The sequence below is a fragment of the Notothenia rossii genome, assembly GCF_949606895.1.
Source record: "Notothenia rossii genome assembly, chromosome: 5".
NCBI classification, from domain to species: domain Eukaryota; kingdom Metazoa; phylum Chordata; class Actinopteri; order Perciformes; family Nototheniidae; genus Notothenia; species Notothenia rossii.
In genome coordinates, this window is record NC_136903.1 from 6919011 (window position 1) to 6940678 (window position 21668).

Genomic DNA, 21668 nt, shown 5'->3' on the forward strand with positions numbered 1-21668 from the left:
TTTAATGTAATTTTATCTTTTCTCCTGATAGTGTAATCAAATTAATTATCTATTGAGGTAAGTTGCATGATAATTAAACATAAAGCAACCAAAAACACTCAATCATTTATTTAAATATTCACAAAAAAGTAGTGCATTTCTCACTTTTTATTGAAAATGTTGAAAATGTTCTTTAATTACATGGATCATAAACACAAAAGAAGAACATGCAAGGATATACGTCAGGCATCATCCTACGGTGTAAGGTACTTCAACGAGTCCCATGACATGTTTCAAAGGAAATATATCCGCAAATAGACATATAATACAATTTAAATAAGCATACACATATCACATGCAATTGCACAATTATACAGAGGTTGCTGTGGCGTTCTCCCCTCCAAGAAAATATAAGAAGCCTCCTCAAATCCTATCCAAGGTAGAACATTTATAAGTTATTATAAGCAAGCATACATTTGCATTTCTGACTTTCTACAAAACATGTGCATAACACCCTTGTTGTCATGACGTCACCTCGCTGCCGTTCTCCCCGTAGAGGGCGTGGCTTGCTGACGCATTGCGGCTCCCTCCCCGCGCGGTGCGTAAACGGAGCAGAGAGAGTGCGTGTGTGTGTATGTATGTGTGTGTGTACTTTCTATACTTGTGTATGACAGAGGCTCACCTACCAGCAGCAGCAGCACAGTCTGCATGTGTTTTTGCTGGAGCCGAAGCTGAAGCATCCGAGCAGAACTGCGCAGAGATGCGGCGCACATAGACGTGACATGCGGACACACCACAGCTATATCATGGTTATAATTATAAACACCAGCTGAGATAATTTCTGGGTTTGTTTTTGAGATGGCGGCGCTGAAGTCGAGGTGAGCAGCTCCGTTGCTCGGTCCTGTCGCCGGGGTGTGCGCACTTTTTTTCTTCGCCAATCAATTTTTTTTATTTTTTCCCCATCGATTACTGTGCAAGGAGTCATGACTTCGGGGCAAGACGAGAGTACAGTCCGTGTGGCACTGAGGTAAGTCACTAAATGTTCTTTCAATTCTCCATTAACGGGGTAAATGCGTAGTTGTGTTTTGTTAATTACCCGGTGCCACCTGTCAGTCAGCGGAAAGGGCCTAGCAAACACCTGCAGGTCAGCACGCACACACTGTATCTATTAATGATCAGCCTCATTTCATCTGAGCACGGTGATCCAGTTATACCGGGGCACCTTGATGGTGCTACCGTATTTTTAGGACACATTTTCGGTCCGTTAAGTGCCGTATCCCCGCTAGGATTTCCACAAAGTTGAAATGCACATTTTGTTCCATGCAAAAGCATCACGCCCTATGCACAGGTACACACACACACACACACACACACACACACACACACACACACACACACACACACACACACACACACACACACACACACACACACACACACACACACACACACACGTCTCCAGCACATGCATGAGGAGGGATGATATCATCTAATGTATTGGATGAGCAAAGAAAGGCGGAGAGGATGGGAGAGACAAATCAGTGTGTGAGTGTGTTTTCTAAAGCCCCTCCTCAAAGCCTCCTGCAGAGAGACAGTTAATCGATGAAAGGAGAGCTTCACTGACAGCCAGGTTTTAAGGAAAGGACAGTGAGCCGTTCACTCCATTCCTCTCAAGTCTGATCTTTGTACTGGCTTCAGTATTTAAACCCCTTACAATTACACCTGTTTGCTTTATCAGTAAAAAAGCTTCCTTTTACTCAAAACACTTAATGTGCTATTGTGCCGAGGCAGGCCGCTCCCTACCAGCTGGTGAGGTGGCACAGTGACAGTGGCATGGTGGGATATCAGTCTCCCCCCTCTGCTCCTCTGTGTCTTTAATACAATGCGTTCACTATTATAAAATGATAGCTGGTGGGTGGGATGTTGCATTTCTCTTTCCTCTTTCATTTTGCACCTTGTAAACAAGCTCTGATTCTGTGAGTTCACAAAAGTGCAGCATCATGATTGTGTGCCAGGTTTGAGGCATTTCATCCAAAGCTTCCTGATTCTGTTTTGAAGGGGAACATCCACACTGATACGGTGTGTACATGTTTTGTTTTATTCAAGGTAATGTTGCCTCTTAAACAAAGTTAATATGAAAAAGACATTTTCAAGCAGAGGTAATTTTAGCAGGAACATATTGAAGAGCAAGAGCTTCTTTCTAGAGATGCCATTTTGTGCCAAACATTAGCACAAACAGGGAGAAATCCATGTTAAATGAGACATGAAAACCCACATTTTGCAATGACAATGTCAACAGATGTCAGTTTGTTTTGAGTGAAGGGGGAAAAGTCATTCAGGGAGTTGAATGCAATCACAAGGTTGTATATTAGAGTAGAAGATGCATTACTGAGGGAAAGTGAGCAAACCCAAGGGGAATTTAGCACAAAACAAAGGGCGGATCGGCAAATTACTAATGAATTGCATGTATTACCAGTTTAACAGAGTGTTGATGAAGGATGGGTCATGACCGAAAGAACGAGATCGCGGATACAAGCGACCGAGATGGGTTTTCCCTGCAGGGTGGCTGGCGTCTCTCTTAGGGATAAGGTGAGAAGTTCAGTCATCCGGGAGGGACTCGGAGTTGAACCGCTCCTCCTTCGTGTTGAAAGGAGCCAGTTGAGGTGGTTCGGGCACCTAGTTAGGATGCCACCTGGGCGCCTCCCTAGTGAGGTGTTCCAGGCACGTCCAGCTGGGAAGAGACCAAGGGGTAGACCTAGAACCAGATGGAGGGATTACATCTGTTCGCTGACCTGGGAGCGCCTTGGGACCCCCCAGTCAGAGCTGGTGGATGTGGCCAGTGAAAGGAACGTTTGGGGCTCTCTGCTGGAACTGATACCCCGCGACCCGACCACGGAGAAGCGGGAGAAGATGGATGGATGGATGGATGGACAGAGTGTTGATTATAACAGTGCCACGTGTCGGTCCGTCTCTAGCAGGTGATCTGTAATGTGATCTGCTCGGGCCTTTCTGTTTATCTCTCTGAAGCGGCACGGTTAGTGGGAAAAGCTTCTGGTGTGAGCAACGTCGTGAACCATAACAAACAGCACCTGTGCTCATGTGATGATATTGAGTACTGCTCTTCAATAAATACTGCTGTGCTGTGAACTACTTAGTTGGATGTAACTGAATTCTGTAACTTCAAAATAGAGCTTAATGATCATCTGCCTATAAGACATGCTCTCAAATGTCATTACTCAAATGAGTGTTTGATGCAAAACTGACGTATAAGCCGGTTATTTTTCCGAAAGATGCACGTCCTGATATTGATTTATTCCAACTGTACACAAGTAACAGGTCTTACCTTCTACTCATGGCCGGTTGAGATAAGATAACAGATCATTTGACTATTTTATTTTATTTTTTTTACATAATTTTGTTCTGCACTTTTGCCTTTATTGGATAGAAAAGAGAGTGGATGAATTGCAGCAAAGGGCCATTGGTTGGCTTTGTAGTAGTAACGAGTAAACATTTGTTTTTTTTAAGAACAAGTTCATAACCTGTTTATGCAAACCTGAGGCTGATTAGATCAAAAATATGTTTTTTCATCTTGTTTTTCTCGTTTAGTCCGTTAAAGCAATTTAGCATCATATTATCAGATGATAGTCTATAGGTTAAGATATTATAATCGCAATATACATCAACATTTCCCAACATATCCCTTTGTTTATATTGTGCATCCCTATATTTTCCTGATACAGGATGTTTGTTGTGAGGGTAAATTGGAGAATTATGGCCACTTATTTAAACTTGTAAAAGCATGCTTGTCCAAACTGTACGTAAGTATGTGTTCAAAAAGACTTTCTCAGCATGCAGACTGCAGTCAAAGTGCCTCTTTATCCGGTAGGAGGTGGATGTTTGGTGTTCTGGTTTCAGGAACTACAATTACAGCCTATATTATTCCACAGTACATTTCCCGCTGTTCCTTTTGCAACAGTATAATCTTTCTCAATAAAATATATTTTGCGGCAGTTTCGTTTTTTATAGCTCTACAAATAAACTACAACTCAGCAGCATTTAAGGGATGTAATGCTGTCTGTAACACCAAGCCTGTAATTAGTACAACGGGGTTGACCCAGATGTGACAGCCAGCTGTATTATAGGTTTGCAGTGGCATGTTTTAACTGCTACCAACGGCCTGTCACGAGCGTGTCGACAAGCCTCACCGTTCACTGCTGAATTGGGGTGTGACAGTTGGTTCAACCAGTAAGTGCGTGTCAACAAAGTGGAAATGTAATGTCAATTCACCAAGTATCCACACACTTTAGCTCCTTATCTGTGACATCTCCTGTCTGTGTGAGTTTGTGTTTGTGTTTGTGTTGAGGGGGGGGGGGAGGTAGGGCTATTTGTCTGTTTTGCAAATGTTGTCATTTTTTTTGACAACTGTTTTTTTGTGTTTATCTTTTTAATCATTCTTTAAAGAGTCCCTATTATGCTTTTAGGGCATTTCCCCTTTTCTTTTTTTGTTTTATAGGTTTTTGTGCATGTAAATGGTCTCCAAAGGCTCAAATCAGAGCTCACGTCGGATTTACTTCCAGAAAATAATGACATCACTATGTAACACTCAGGTTTCTATTGGCTAGTGCTCGAACACATTGTACGTGATAGGCTAAGGTGCGGGACATCTCTAAGCTGTTGACCAATCACGACAGAGCCGGCCAGCTAACCAATCAGAGCAGACTGGGCTCTGGTTTCAGACAGAGGGTGAAAAGAGGTGCTGCAGCAGAGGCAGTATGAGAAGAGCTTTTTGAACATTAAAGCATGGAGACATGTCCCAGTAGAGACACTACATACTGATATACACCTGAAAATGAACAAAGTAGGGCCCCATTAATTACATATTTTGTATAATTTCTTGGAAGAAATGCGAATGATATAATATTGAACGTAACGTACTGTATACAAACTCTCACTCCATAAAATAGTCCAAACATGTAATGGAAAAATGGTTGAGAAGCTTATCTTGGAGACCAGCGAGTTCAACGTGCAGTTTAATCCATCATGCCTGATCCAAGATTGCATAAACAGAGTTGTTAAGGAATAAGGGGTCCAAGGGGTTGTTTAATCGCTTTTAAGACCCCGGCTTATTCCAACAGAGTTTGTCCTGTTCTTTTCAGAGAGGAAAACATGTGCTCATGATTCGGAGTCCATAGCACCTCAGAAAGGCCCGGCTCTGTAGACTGTACTGTGGGGGGTTATTTGCACTGTGCAAAACGTCACAATAGTCTCATTGCATTGAGGGGAAGGGCTCAGGTGGGAGTGAGGACTTGTTGAACCTGCCTGCGCCGGGCGATTACTGCAATACAACAAACATGAAGAAGCTATCATTCATTTCCAAGGCGGTGACACATGAGCGGTGTGCATCAAAGCATGAGGGCGTGTTTTTATACCTGCTGTAATAACTCTTAGTGATGTGGTTTAGCTCCTGTTGCCAAGGTCAAGAGCAAGCCAAGAAATCCAAATGCATATCATGACAAAACAGTCACTTTTGTTTTCCTCTCAACCCTGTAAGGACTTGATGCTCGGCTGAAGGGCACAACAATGTCGATAATGAAATGAAATGGGTCCCTAAACCTCTTAAGGCTTATGTTACAGGCGTGCTTTAATGTAATGACATGGAGGCATGCAGAGAGTGAGCCTCAGGTTAGCCCTCTGTCAGCTGTGGAGACGGGGTTAACTGTGGCAGGAGAAGCTTGTTAAAATGAGCCGCACGATTACAGGAGAGATCTGCTACTTAAGGACCGGAGCAGGCTTAACTCACATGACAGGAGACAACAGCTGACAAAAGCTGAGTGGGGGGTGGGGGGGGTGGGGGTTCACAGTGCAAACAGAGGCTAGGGGCCACTTTACTGAGGAGACAAGTGTGGTGCAGAAAGATTGAAAAAACACATGGACAGTGATAGGGATGTCCCGATCACCTTTTTTTGCTCCCGATCCGATTCCGATTTGATTTTGACAATTTGCCGATACCGATTTTTCCCGATCCGATCTTTATGAAATGCATTAAGAGAAAAAAAGCATTCAAGTTGTCCCTTAAGATTATTTTTTTATTTAAATTGGATATTCTATCCAACATGGATATAGCTTCTTTCTTTCACAGCAGCATTGGATCAGTTCAGTTGTGCAGCTTTGGATCAAAACAAAATAAAGCTTACCAGTACTCGTTAGCTTACTGCTACAATTAGACACTGCGCCCTGCCCACTCTGTTGCCAGGTTTGAGAGAAATAAGCAACCAGGTCTATGAAGACAAGCCCCAAAGAAGCAACACATACATGATGTTGTGTCATTTGAAACCCAAACTAAGGCCTCAGGATGACTTTAAGACTAGAACATGGGCATTTTTGTTTTGTAACATTGAAAAAAAAGAAAAAAAGAAAGTATTTATAAAAAAAAAAACCCATCTCCGATTTTTTGAAAATCACGTGATCGGCGCCGATCCCCGATCACGTGATCGGATCGGGACATCTCTAGACAGTAATGTGTTTCCTCGTAGAGACAAACAAACTCCAACTATACCTATTTTGAGTCTTAAATAAAGCAAACATGTATTTCTTAAGCTGATCATTTGTATTCTTGGCCTGTTTTTTTCAGATCTACTGTAAATTATGTCCATGTTAAAAAAAAAGAAGACAATTGGGTTTTTGTTGCAAACGATAACCATGGCTTTGATATAAATCCTGACAAAGTGGAAGACGGTTCTGTACAGTTTACATTTTAGATACTTCATTTAAGTTATTTTAGTTTTGTTCTTTGATATTTTTACTCCACTAAATCTCAGGTAAATATTTACATTTTTACTCCAAGCTACCCAACTGTATAAAGTAAGTAAGTAAAACCTCTGCTATCATTATAAAAAGTAGAAAAACGTTAATCATTAATCGTTTTTAATGATAATAAGAATTGTTTTCCAATTCCTACATCCTACCCTAGTTGTCGGTTGCACATACAATAACCAAGATCACTGGGAGTTGGTCCTTGTCATTTCTTCTTTTTAAATAACTAAATATTTTGCAACTTATCGGAAGAATCCATATAATATTCTATCGTGATGAAGCATGTGAATAGCACCACAGATGTTTAAAAAAAAAAAGTAATCCGATTTAAAGAAGCTGAAAGTGTTGAATTTCTAATCATGACTGACGGGCAATATTATTACACCAAACCTTATGTTACAACAATGGGAGGAAGTAGAGAAGAGCTTGAGTCCAACACACACACACACACACACACACACACACACACACACACACACACACACACACACACACACACACACACACACAGATTCCCAGGAGCCGGGGTCAGCTCGACAGACGGACTTGGCTCAGTGGATGTGAACAAAGCTGGAGGTCTGCAGAGGATTTAGACCCGTCAGAGCTTTGTGTTTGCATGGTGACGCCCTGGGTAACGAGCACGCATCTCAGCGACCCGTATCCACACACACACACACACACACACACACACACACACACACACACACACACACACACACACACACACACACACACCTCCTTTAACGACAGGCCTTCACTGCCCTGCTACAAGTACTGTAGACCAACGTAAAACCACTGGAATAATCTTTATATAAAAAAGCACTTTAAACACTAGACTAACAGCCAATCCGGTATCATCATTGCCACATTGTTCAAAAGTATAATCTGTTCAGCTGGGAATATTTCAAAAATATTTATTTGGGTGTTGTATTCTTGCTTTTAGGGTGCCTATCACCATCTGGCAAAGGGACTATCGGTGAAAACTAGCCTTTTGGCTAATTTGAGTAAATGTACATGTTTAATATCTTGATTAATGTCCACTGTCCCTTCTTTTAAATAAATCGATTCAATATGGTGGACGAAATACTCAGTTATTGTACTTAAGCGAAAGCAGAAATACCGAAGTGTAGAGTTAGTAACTGGATTCTGCATTCAAAATGTTTCTCAAGAAAAAGCATGAGCATCAAAATATACTTAAAGTACAAAAAGTAAAAGTCATCGCCAAAGGGAAGGAACAAATAAAACCTGACTATTAGTGTATAGTCTTGAGTTATTTTGGAACAACAATCTTTAGCTGTGACTTGTGTTGTGTGCATCCTTTCGTTATGATCCACATTGTATATTAGAGGAATGGCCTGAGGCTCATCTTGCTGTATTGCTCCTCTCCTCATGCCACTTGTCTCTTATGTGTTAGCCAAAGTGTTAAAGTGTTACCCTCACAGAGCTGTGAATAACACCCACTCTGCCTATAGCACTGGTAAGAGAGAGGTGTGTGTTTCCAACCTGCTTTGAATAGACGCGGCTCATTACACTGTGAGATTACATTATCTGACATCACTGTTTTTATCAGACTGTAATGAGTGCACTCAGGCTGACAGACAGTTTTATTTAGGATGGTGCAATAAAAGTTGGTGATGGATGTGTTTGATCTCTGCACCTGTACTGTAGTTAACATTTAAGCATTTTATTAATAAATGCATTAGCTTACCTTGTTTGGTCAACACAAATTCTCTTTTTGCAGCAGAGCTTGAGGTGATGTCTTTGGTTTACAAACCCAACTGTTAAAACCCAATATATTCTTTTAACATGATGAATAACAGACAATAGCAGCACATTCTCACATTTGAGAAGCTGTCAATGTTTGGCATTTTTGCTTAATAAATGACTTGTTTTTACTAACATTGTTTATATAGTTTCTGTTAATAACAAACGGACTAGTTAACTGTTTGTTTCAGCTCTGATCTCCGAACTTACAAGTATTTACAGTTTGAACAATTAGTCCATTAATTGAAAATAAATAAATGAGCAATTAAAGATTTTAAAAGACTGTAATGATCAGATATTCTAATGTATCTTGACTTTATGTATTTATTTTGTAACTTTCTATTTATTTCCCTGGTTTGTCCATACATGCACTTTGCTCAAAATACAAAGCTTATTTTTGACAGGCAGTGTAAGTAAAACAAAACATAAAACATGCTTTATCATATGCCTAAAATAAAAATAAATAATACAAAAAATAGAATATAAATAAACAACTCATAAACGTCCAATTAAATTCATAGTCATAGGGGACTATATTAAAAGTTAACCAACTTTATTTAATTGTCGTGTAACACAGCAATTTGTTTGCTACATTTCTAGGGTTTAACCGGCGTGCCTCTCTTTCTAGACAGAGGGCTCTCCCGTTCCAACACGATGCTAATCATAGCCTACACTTAAACTCAACTCAACCCCAGAATAGCCCGACGACCGGCCGCAGTTATCTATATCACAACCTCCAACGAGTCAGCACATTTCTGCAGACGCATCTGCACCTTCCACTGTGGACCACATGTGGACACGTCTGTGACTCCTCCTCTTCCTACCCAGGGTGTCCGCGGGGTCTTAAAAAGTATTAAAAGTTGATACATTTTTTTAACGAAAATGAAGGCAATGAAAAAGTATTAAACGGCATTTTCCAAGGTATTACTTTGTGTAGCTTGTTTTCAATAAGTATATAAATTGTCCAAAGAGGTTGTATTCTACAGTGTGCCTGAATGTAATCATTGCGTAGGTGTGTAGCGTGACTCTGTTTAGTTTATTTATGGCATCCCGTTGGATTTGTCGTCACCATCGCACGCTCACTGCTTGATAGCGCGCGAAGCTCCGTTTACGCCGGTTGTTAAACAACATCGTTATGGGGAAGTGCAAGTTTGCGTCCAAATGGTTGGAATATAAGGGGGAAGGACAATCAATACTGTATATAGTCAATGTGAAGTAAAGTGTGTCGCCAATGCAACCGGTTAAAACTCCAAGTGGCGATGAGGTCTTAAAATGTATGGAAAGGGTCTTAAAAAAAGTCTTACTAAATGTAACTTCAGGATTCCTGCGTAATACCCTGCCTAATTATGTAGCACTTGAGAAACAAGGCGGTCAAGTTAAATACGTTGTAATTATAGAGTAGCTTGCATGTACTGTAAACCACACCCATGCAAATATGTTGTTCCCTGCATTCCTGTCTTTGTCTTTCTCCATTTTTTATTTTTTGGCATCTTCTTCCTCCAGCACTCCTCAGTCTGTGCTCAGCCTTTCCCTCGCCTGTCCAGTTAAGGGGCTCAGCTAAAACGGAGGAGGGTCTAAATGTGGATGTGGAGCTGGAATAGGATGTGGATGTAACTTTAACTTCCATCATCAAACTGACAGCAGAACGTCAGAAATACCGCTCAGACGGACACAAATAGCTGTGTTTGCACAACGAGCTGCCACCTTGTTATTTATGTCAGGTGTGTGTGTGTGTGTGTGTGTGTGTGTGTGTGTGTGTGTGTGTGTGTGTGTGTGTGTGTGTGTGTGTGTGTGTGTGTGTGTGTGTGTGTGTGTGTGTGTGTGTGTGTGTGTGTGTGTGTGTGTGTGTGTGTGTGTGTGTGTGTGTGTGTGTGTGTGTGTGTGAATGAATGACTAAAGGCCTCCAACATCACTGGACTCATTTAGATGATGCATATTTACTGTCTGTAAGGCGGTTTATTAAAAATGTACGGTTGCTTGCCAAATGGAGGTGGAATTATTTAAAGCTTTGTACCAAATGTAATATCTCAGACGGGGCAGCATCATTTTCAACATAAATAATCATTTCATGTATAAAAGCTATAATATTAAAGTAAAACATGCACAATTTTGCTTACCGGTAGTCCAATGTGACGTCTTCAAATTGCATCAAACAATCAAAATCTAAAGATATTCGAGAAACTGTAAAATTAAACAAAAAGACAGAACATGTTTGCAGTACTTACTTAACACACTACAGGGGGAGGAAAGAGGGTCTCTTTAAAAAGTGATACAAATGTTACTCCTTATTAAATAAACTTCAAGTGATGCATCTCAATACTTCCTGATATGCATCCTCTGTGTAGCACAACATTTAAACACCCTGTTCCTCCTCACTCCTCTCACTCCTCGTGCACTGTGAGCTTGTCAGACCCCTCCCTGTGTCAGACAGTCTTTCACCTAAAACACATGTGTGGATTTCCACAGTGCTGAAGGCAGTGTATGCAAATGTTCTCCACCACCTGCTGTTATCGTGCAGCAGCTGTCTGCATCTGCATATTCATGAGGGGTCACTCATTAGAGTTTTGCTGCAGGTGTGAACATGAAAAGTGGGTGGTGTTGATGGTGTCTTTATTTTAACTTCTCCGTGTTGATTGGCCACCCACTGGAAAATAATCTCAGAGATGCAAAGGGTTAACCGAGCAGCAGCACTGACCTCTGATGTGTTTACCTAACATATTATCTGCTATGGCTGCCCTGAGAGCTGCAGATGGAGGCTGGACGATGTGTCCTTCACACACACACACACACACACACACACACACACACACACACACACACACACACACACACACACACACACACACTGAGGGTGAGCTTTTGTGTCGCTGGGTGGTTGACACAGAGATGGGACTCTTGTGTCAACAACACATGGTTGAATGACACTGCAGTCCAGGGCTGACCCAGGGCTGACACAGCAAACACTAAAGTGGAATTTGTCGGTACATGCACCCAAATGCACCACGTTGATATTAATTAAATGAATACAAGGTTAAATATAATTAGACAGTTATGAAATACAAGAGTAAAAGTTACAGTGCAGTGCAAGATATGAAAACTGTAATATGATTAATTTAAAGGCAGTGGCAAATAAATCAGTTTTAAGTCTTGAAGTGCTTTGCAGTGGACCTGCAGTTTTTCATAATAACTCATCTTGGTTTGAGCCTAGTATCTGTGCCAATAGTAAAGGGTGACTGAGAGATGCACATGGATTGAAATTGAATGTATAATACAGACATTTTGTCAGTTTTGCAAAGCTTTGTCTGCATTCCAACATTTATGTAACCAAGCATTAACACTCATATGGACCAAACTCATTTAGAGTCGTGCATTTAAGGAAAGTGTGACTGACCTAAAGTGGTTATGCAGTCCGACTGTGAAGCTCAATTTCTCCAGTTTCCATGGGGACTATTTTGACACGTTATTCCCAATCTCTCTCTCCCCACCATTAAAAGTGGGGTAGGTAAGTTTGAGAAACCGGCTCGAGGTACACTTTTTGTTATATTCCATGGAATGCTCTTAACATCCCGATAGCAATGAATATCTGAAGTGCTTTGACAAAAAATCCATAAAAAAATTTCATCTGTGGAAGCCGTGGCGCTGTAAAAAGCAAGACCAATCATCTGAGCCGGCCCGGCTAAAGTAACTTGATGGCCTACCTGCCTGTCAGCCTTCCATCTGTGCACAAACTTATCTCGTGCCGTCATTGGTCATGTGCGCGTTCGTGTGTGTTGGAGGAGGGGCTCTGTAAGGAAGTGGCAGATTTTCTCCAGCTGTGTATTTTCAAATTCTAGCGCACTCGAGCTGGTTTCTCCAAAATTACCTACCCCACCATTAACTGTCTCATTCCCAGTATTAGCTAATGTCAGAAACTAGCTAGTAAAAGCCTTTGTCGACTGGAGCAGAGAGTAATGCCAGTACTGAATACTGATATTGAACACCATAGGTCACTTTTAATAAATATCCAATCATGCAAAATGCACTTTTGTACGTCTTGTATACATGAATATGTGTCCCCGGTGTTTCAGGGAACTCACCAAGTGTCAGAAAACACAACTCTCTCTATTTTCCTCCATACCCAAATCTCTTAAAAAGGGGCTGCAACAGATCTGATACAGACTGATCCAGATTTGAACACTTCTGTGACGTCACAGAAGTGCCGCTACGGCTATTGGGCCAACTCCACCAATCAGGAGGAGACAGCCACGGACATTGCCGTTCAAAAGCGCTGGAGACGCTGTAGTACATATGCCAGGCCTGTAGATGGTGCTGTTCTCACAGAATCAGCCCATGGTGCAAAGACAGTGTTAAATTGAGCGAAATGAGGAATGGCTAAAATGCATGATCTGTTTGGTATTTTGAAAAATAAAAAGTATAAATATGTCTTTTATAGGTATGGTCCTACACTATAGTATTCAAATATAGCATGATAGGTCCACTTTAAGGTTCCATAAAATCTCTGACACTCGAACATTACACACCATTAAAATGTCACAGTTCCAGCAGCGATAAAACCATGAAGCTCTACTGCTGCTGGATACGTGTCTTTGTTCAAATTAGACATAAAGTTATTATCACTCTTCAACAAGTGTCAGTCCAGGATAATCTATTTTAGCCCAAGTGGGTCTTTCAATACTCACATTGAGCTGTGGATATTTAGTTCCAGCACCACTATCAAGTATGAATCACCAGGTTTGTTTATAGGGATGTCAAAATATACACGTGTACTATAAGAGTTTATTTGTTGCGCTAGAAGTTTAATTAAAACGCTCTCGTATTACAGTAGGTTTAACATTAACGTGTGTGTGTTTCCACTCCTGAAAAGGACGCATCATAGCACACTGGTGTGTCTACAAATACAGTGCATCGTTAACCAGGCTGGACAAAGGCTTGAACACCTTTCCGTAGCATCTGTTTCCATTAGTTTTCCACAACAGGCTTTTCAAACTCTGCTTCAGACAGATTTGTGGTGGCAGGTGGGAACAGGGGTAAATGAATCAGGACTGAGATGACTGAACATGTTTGGGTCATGGCCCTCTTCCAAATGAACTGCACGGAACAGAAGGATTTAACGGTCTTTGCTGTAGACTTGGAGTTAACAAATACTTATGACTTTTTAAATTCTTACTCATTTGTGTTTGACAGCTAATTAAATCCAAATGAATCTAAACATTTGGACTGCACAATTATTTGACTTTTTAAAAAATATCTCAATATGGACTCACTAGTGTATCATTCAAATCGCAGAAAGCACAATGTTTGTTAAAGGCTAAATATGTGTTAAATGACCATTTTAAATGAAAAATTAATGCTTAACAAATCACATAAAATAAATCACATGATGATTATTTCAATAGATTTTTTAAAGATGAAAATTATAATGCAACAATTACAATCCCTCCAATATCTGGAATCAAATTGCAATATCAGACAAAATACTCAGAATTACTTTTTACAAACGTGTAGTCCTATAAACTTTTTCAACAATTACACCTTTCATTGTTGTTGAAACCAAAACATGCATTTTAGGTAAGATCAAACACTAAGTTTAGTTTGCTCTGACATTTTAAATCCCTGATGTTATCTTTAGTACCGGTGTTTGTTCTGCTGCAGCTTAGAGTATTTTCAGTCCGCACAGTTAACCTGAATAAACAGCTCATGTTGGCTCAGAGGTTTGTAGTATCAAAATACAGAGCTGGATTTACAGAAACACAGAATTAGAGACGCCCAAAATATGTTTTCACCCCTCAGAAGCCCTCTCTCTCTTTGCGTGTGCGTGCGTGCAGTGTTCCTCCCCACTCTGTCCCGACCCCTCCATGTTGACAGCCACAGATGATCCCTAGCTGACACCTCCTGTTGCCTCACCTCCCCCCCCCCCCCCACCCCTCTCTGGTAATGATGGGGCGGCCTGCTCCCTGACCTCTGACCTGCAGGAAGCAGTAAAGCCGTTATCGGCGTGCCACAGGGCCTCGGTGCGGCCTCGTTTGTTTTTGAAAGCACATTTTCCAAAAGGCTGACAAGCTCCAGGATCAGTGGGACATCCGTCCAGAGCAGCGGTTTTCAAAGTGTGAGGCGCGCCTCCCCGGGGGGGCGCCAGAGAGCTTCAGGGGAGGCGTAGCGTGAGAAAAAAATAACGAGAAACAGTGAAATCTAGCTAGTTAACTTCAGCTAAGTTTATGGGAGGCGTGTGGGGCAGTGGGTTGTGCGTTAGTGTTCGGATCAGGGGGTAACAGGTTCAAACCCCACTGCAGTCAGCATGTCGTTGTGTCCCTGTGACACTTCACCTCAAATTGCTCCTGTGGGGATTGTTCACAGTATTGAGAATATTAGTCGCTTTGGAGAAACGCGTCTAACAAGTAACATGGAATGGAATGCAAGCGGCAACATGGATCGATTTGTAGTGAAGTTACCTAAAGTGAGAGAACCGCCTGTGCGCATCAAAGACGCAGACTCATTGTTCCCACTAAAGTAGGACTGAGTTTAATAAGGAGGCAAAGTTGACGTTCAGTGTGTTGCCGGGAGCATATAAGGATGTATCCACGATGTTGAAAATGTAAAAAAAAGTTAATGTTTTAAGGAGGTGACGCTACTCAGCCAATCAAATCGGTGCAGTGAGTGAGTCAGCACGATAGATTCAAACACACTCAGAGAGACGAGACAAGAGGAGAGAAACAGTCGAGTCATTTCAAATGGCGAAAGGGAGAAAGGGAAAACAGAGCATTTAATGACATGTTCTCTTCCTGGACCTCTTTGAAATGCAATTGAATACCCCTGCATTATAGCAACAATAATAATAATAGCAATAACAATTGGGAGGGGGGGCGCGGTTGTTCTTATGTTCTCTGAGGGGAGGCTCACCTTCCCACACTTTGAAAACCTCTGGTCCAGAGCGTTATGAGAGGGAGAAGGATCAATAAGCTCAGCCTCTGTGAACCTGGTGTGCAGATGATATAACACTCTGAGCCCTGCAGAAGGCCGGCGGGGGCCATGTTGTTCAAGCTCTGGCCTCCTGTTAAAAACATGATGCATTTGCTCTCTGTGTTGCTGCTCTTTTGAAAGACTATGGCGATACAAACATGAAAACATTACATATGACTCAATTCCAGATGTGCTCAGATACACCTGTAGAAAACCCACTTCTATAAACACAACAGAATGGTTTTTTTCCTACTTCTTACTTTCTTTAGACGAGTGCAACTATGATTTCTTGCTATTGGAGGTCAAACATGTTTTAAAAAAAAGAAAGCTGAACATAGCTGGCTGTATAAAATCCAAATAGCCTTGAATCAGGATTCTCTGATTAAAGTAAAGATTACAAATCTGACGAGGCAAGGTTTAAATCTGTGCCTGAGTCTGCACAACAAGTATCACAGCAGTGATTTTGTTGCCTAAATCTTACCATTTTATTTACTAAATTGACCCTCGATTCAGCAATTATTAGTTTTCCGTGTTTCTCAGTAATATAATGATTATGTTGTGGTTTGATTCCTTTAGCACAGTGTTTAAGCGCTGCAGGAAGAGTTTAAAGGTTTGGTTTCCTCCTGGTCTCTCTCCCCAGAGACAGACAGTCTGGTTATTGTTATGCGCCACGTAATGATGTTAGATTTGAAACCGCCTTTAGTTATAGTTCAAATCATTTGAAAAGCATTGCTTGGTCCAGCGAGGGAGGATTTTGTATGTCGTGCCTCACATTTGATTTTGGGCTTGATTGTCCATGTTAACATCTACAGCTTTGTCTTCCATTAAAAGAAAGTGTTTTTTTAAGTAAAGAGAAAATATTGTGACTGAACTTAATTGCACAGACGCTGAAGAACTTTACCCGAGGCTGAATCTCTCTTCCAACTCCAGTTTGAACTCATTAATATTTCACATCCTCTAAGTTGGCTTTTTAACCCAGCTTCAGTGCCAGCTTTGTGCTTCTAAGGCCGGGCTAAGTGCTTGCAGCTAAAGAGAGTTTAAATGAACCCTGTGGGTAAGGAATCATTATCTGATAAACTCTCTTTTTGATGCTGGTGCAGAAACCAGGGAGTGATCCTGTGACAGGCGGCAGGACCTCCCCCCCCCACCCCCCCCACCCCCCCCCCCCCGTCCTCCTCCTCCTGGCATCCTTTAGCGACCAGCTTTACATCCTGCTGGGATCGGATTATGACTTTAATTCTCCTGCTTCCATTATTGGTCACCATGGCAACCCCATCCTTTTATCACGCAGGATACTGTGTGTGTGTGTGTGTGTGTGTGTGTGTGTGTGTGTGTGTGTGTGTGTGTGTGTGTGTGTGTGTGTGTGTGTGTGTGTGTGTGTGTGTGTGTGTGTGTGTGTGTGTGTGTGTGTGTGTGTGTGTGTGTGTGTGTGTGTGTGTGTGTGTGTGTGTGTGTGTGTGTGTGTGTGTGTGTGTGTGTGTGTGTGTGTGTGTGTGAGATATATGTTTGTGGTGTGGTGTTCAGAGGACAGACGCTGCTCCCAGCTCTCTGTCGGTGGTCCCGTCTGGATGAATGGGCCGTGCATGAAACCACTTCCAGCTGAGTTTCTGATTCTAAAAATGTCCCCTCTCATCGTACTGCGAGGCACTTTTAAAAAAGCATCCACCAAAACCACGAAGAATCCTTGGTATGCATTTTTTCGGCCTTCCTACTGCAGACAGTTCTCCTTTGAATTCTACATATGTTGGCCTAAGATGTCCTTCTGTATTTCACATTTTTTTGCAAGGCTGTAGCCAAATTGTAGCAGTCATCAAATATGCTTTGAATCCCCCCCCTGTATAAATATCTACTTCTGTATATTAATGTCCTGCTTCTGCACATTGAGGTGTCTCTCTACCCTCAAAATGCTCACATGCAAATAAGTATTCAAGCTTTTTTAAACCCAAATATCCTTTCAGTTCTCGTAGTGTTAAGTATTTCCGTTTAAACCTTCACACACACACCCCCCCCCCCTCCCCCCAATACACATCAGCTGAGCTCTGTTGCACTAATCCCAATACTGATTTCTTGAATAAAAAGTATAACATGCAACTCTGACCAGATTGCATGTCTTTACAGTTCAGTTTAATTATAGTATGATGCTAACAGTATCTTATTGGTTTGTTTCAGGTGGATAAGTGCTGTGGTAATGTTTAAGCTAAGAGACATAAATGCAATGAAATGCGATACAAAAAAGTGTAATTATTAGGACAACATAACTAGAAGGGACTACCATTTTTATTCCTGGAAATGGGGTTCTAGAAATTAATAAAAGCAAAACAAAATGGTGTAAATTTGAGTCAGAAGGTTCGAACTAAGTGAGATTTACTGAATTCTTTAAATATAGTGTAGTGCTATATAAACTATGGTGCACCAATTACTTTTCAGTAGCAGTAGTGTAAGAGCAACCTTTTTTAATTATACTTGGAACAGTAGTTATTTGTCATAGTAATAATTTAGCGATATTACCGACACACTTCAGAAGAAAGGCTTGTATTGACTTATCACTTATGCAGTGAGTGAAGTAAATACGAGTTGTATACCTCTCCAGTTTATACAGTTCTTGAACTAATGTCAAATGAAGGACATGTCCTCCTGATATTTGGATCTATTTCCTTTCCCCTTGTGTTGTTTGAAAGTCCCTTCTCTGAGGTTGCCTGAGTTCATGTTGTCTTGCTGACTGACCGTGGGATTTCCCTTTTCAGGGCTATGATTGACAGGAAGCTTACCACAAATGACAGCATAATAGCTTCAAAGGCAATTAACATGTCCGTGTAAATTGCAACTTACCTGACCAGTTCTGAATTGTCCTGATGTCGTAAACAGGAGACGCGTCTGTCACATGATGTCTCGTTGGAAATAAGTGTGTCCTACAGTGAGATAAAGCTGTAAAAGGAAACGTGCCCTATCAAATCACCTGCCTTATCAAAGCTAGCCTTTTCCCTTTCTACTTATCTATGATTACAAACACAGTAGATGCCAAACTTCAGTGTCTGGCACAGAGCCCAGTGGGTTAAGAAACACACAGCTTCTTCTATAGTGTAGTGGTACAGGAAGGAGTCCTAAAACCCAGAAGTCAGCATTTGGGAACTTGCTTTTCCCAAAGTCAAGGGTTTTCTGGATAGGTTAGAAGCCTGAAAACGTGTCTGTGGTTAACTCAAGCTGAAGTAAGAACAATGTATATTTCAGGGTTCTTACGTAAATTAAAAACTTGGGAAAAGTCATGGAAATTCAAAATGCTAATTCAAGGCCCTGGAAAAGTTATGGAAAACAATATTTGTCCCAAAGTTTTGGAAAAGTCATGAAAATGTAATTAAAGTTGCATCAAATATAATTTATATTTTATCTAATCACCAAAATAGTAATTACTGTATTCTAATGAAACATGAAATGGCATTTAACTGACGAGGTGTTTTGCTGATGAGAGATTTGAGTTGCTTTAGCGTGTAGAAGCTATAAGCCTATTTGATTTGTTTTAGATAGGCACAACATGTTTCATATGCAGACCTTATTTTCCTGTTCCATGTGGTGCCGCTGAGAAAGAGTAATTTTTTTGGTCATGGACATTTAGGTAAAGGTCATGGAGAAGTCGTTGAAAATCATTCGTGAAAAAGTGTACGAACCCTGATATTTTTCCGACATTAAAGCAAGGTCTATAAATACCCCATACCCCCATGTCTGAAGCTTGTCAAAAAAAACGGATGTTTTTAAACGGATGTTGCTTAACATCATCACGCCAAACATTAGCCGACCTTAGCTTAGCGGTGGTGATGTGCGTTAGGTCATGTGACCGTGGTGTAGTTCGCTTATAGCCTAAAGTTAGATTTTTACTCGTGGAGACTGCCTTGAAGTTTCAACAATCATAGAAGTGGTGTTGCTAAGGGGAGATTTACCTTCTGAACAAAACATGTAATCTTAAAGATCGTTTTTTCTGTAGTAATCTAAAATCCAGAGGAATATTCTCATCTCCTTTTGGTCAGAGGAGCCATTGGGATGCTAACTTTAGCTCCAGCCTTCAACGATACGTCATCACTTCCCCGCTCCATTACCTTTTCCTTCTTCTGCGCAGACCCCCTCTCACTGTCCCTCACACTGGTGTAATTGTCCCCTGCATGAAGGACAGTCATGCTCGAGGTGAAGTGGGCAGGTGACATCATCCCAGCCCTGCTGCTCTCAGCAGATCTCACATAAAGACTGTCTCTCTCTCCAGTCTGCAGAGCGCTGGCAGAGGAGCTGAAGCTTTTGTCTGCGTGGCTTCGATTTTTGGCTGTGGTTGCACGAACAAAGGTTGCTCTGAATCTTTTTTCCCCCTCCTCTCCATCTTAGCTGCAGACAGGTTCTCTGCAGTATGAAAGTGGTTCTCTGCAGACACATCAAGTAGAGCACAACATTAAAGCATGTGGAAATAAATATGGCTTTGTGTAAATAGTTTCTATGGTTGCTTCGTCGATAATGTTCAATAATAATGTCAATTCAGAGTCAATGCCAAAACCTCCAAAAAGTCTAACATCTGGTTTTAACAATGAATTTCTTTGTCTTTTAAGTGGAATCCCAAATGGAAAGGAAATGCTTTTTTTGTGCCGTATAAACAAACAAACCCAAATTTAGACCAACAAGTACACAAAATCTTCCTAGACTGAAAATACAGACAGTGTCTTTTTTACTTAAAATGACACGTTATTTATAAATAAGATCATGCTGTATTAAAGAAGACTTGACGCCATCAATTCAGACTCGTATGGAAAATGTTGATTGAGGTAATAAATCATGTAAGAATGTGGATCCTTTTTCTCATAGACTTCTATACAATCTGATGTTTCTTGCAACCAATGGAGTCGCCCATGCTGACCATTAGAAATAATTAAATAATGTCATTAATTTCATTTTAATACTAAAAAATAAACTCACCTTTATATCCTTCACTCCCTGACAGTGATGTTTGGCAACTAAATGATGTATTGACTGCAGTGCAGAGGACTTTGAATTGGGTTGGAGGGCTTGCTCCTGTCTTCATAGCTAGTGTCTGTAATTGGGTTGAGGTTCATTTTAACATTGAGTCTCAGATGTCTGTCTTTGTTGTTTCGGACCCTCTGTGTTTGTCCGTTACTGATAGCCAGACATCAGGTCTCCGCTGCAGAGACATCATGACCTTTGACCCTGACCCTCAGCTGATGTCTGACCCTGGCTGGAGCCCCTAAAATAGATACCACAACTGTCTTTGTGGCTCTTGTATTGACACAGTGCTTCTCATTCGACTCTACACTTATTAGGCATTATTGATCTGAGCTTCTGGATGATGAAATGGATTTCAATTTAGCAAGATTTTAAACATTATTATTATTTAAGTAGACACATTTTTCCGACACAAAATCTCAATCCAAAGAATGATTATAATCTGTTTCACTTTTTGTGTTATCAATTCCCTTTTTAAATGTAATCTATGTAACAATAAAAGTCTACTAACTAACACACTCATTGGCTGATCGTTAAGCCTTTTCTATGTGGTTTGTGAGGCTGGGGGATATGGATTTCTATCATATCACAATTTTATACAATTCTTTTGACTTTCATCAAACCTTTTTAAGGGGAAAATAACTATTTTTCTAATAATTAAAATGTGCTTGCTGTCATTAAGTTGGACAACAAAATCAAGAGTACATCTGAGCGACCCCAGTTTAATTTAAATCTATGAAACATGTCTGTAAAATAAATCTATGTAGAAATCCAAAAGTACTTTAGTTCAAAAGCAACTGCAATTATGCAAATTGACTATTTCATATGAATGTTGTTATAAATAAGAAACAAATCTCCACCCGAATCTTGATGGTACAGCAGGAAGTCTCACTTTAATGTGCGAACATGCAGATGAGAAGTAAGAGAGTACATTTGGGAAACGGCTTCAGATTCCCGGATGTGACCGTGCTGTGGGAGAGAGACAGACAGGATTACACACCCAATTAGAGGGCTAAACAGTCTGAAACAAAGCCCCCCCCCCCCCCCCCCCCCCCCCCCTCCCTCGTCTGTGGGTACTGGAGAGGATTAGATTGCTAAAACACTTGCAGTGTGCGGAAACAGGATTTGTTGTTAATGGCGAATTTGTCATGGGAGATAATTAG

The 21668-nt window shown here is 41.0% G+C and overlaps 1 protein-coding gene across 4 annotated transcripts in view; it reads left to right on the forward strand.

Annotated features, from left to right (window-relative positions):
• Positions 1–584: 584 nt before the first annotated feature.
• The window catches only part of kif21a (kinesin family member 21A), a 75835-nt gene continuing 54751 nt past the window's right edge, over positions 585–21668 (forward strand). For 2 of the 4 annotated variants that reach the window (XM_079681658.1, XM_079681659.1), the window contains exon 1: positions 585–1006. In XM_079681658.1, the coding sequence (XP_079537784.1) occupies positions 963–1006 (44 nt within the window). In that variant the 5' untranslated portion in view covers positions 585–962. The remainder of the gene's footprint in view (positions 1007–21668) is intronic. The other 2 variants (XM_079681661.1, XM_079681660.1) reach the window with 1 other exon arrangement.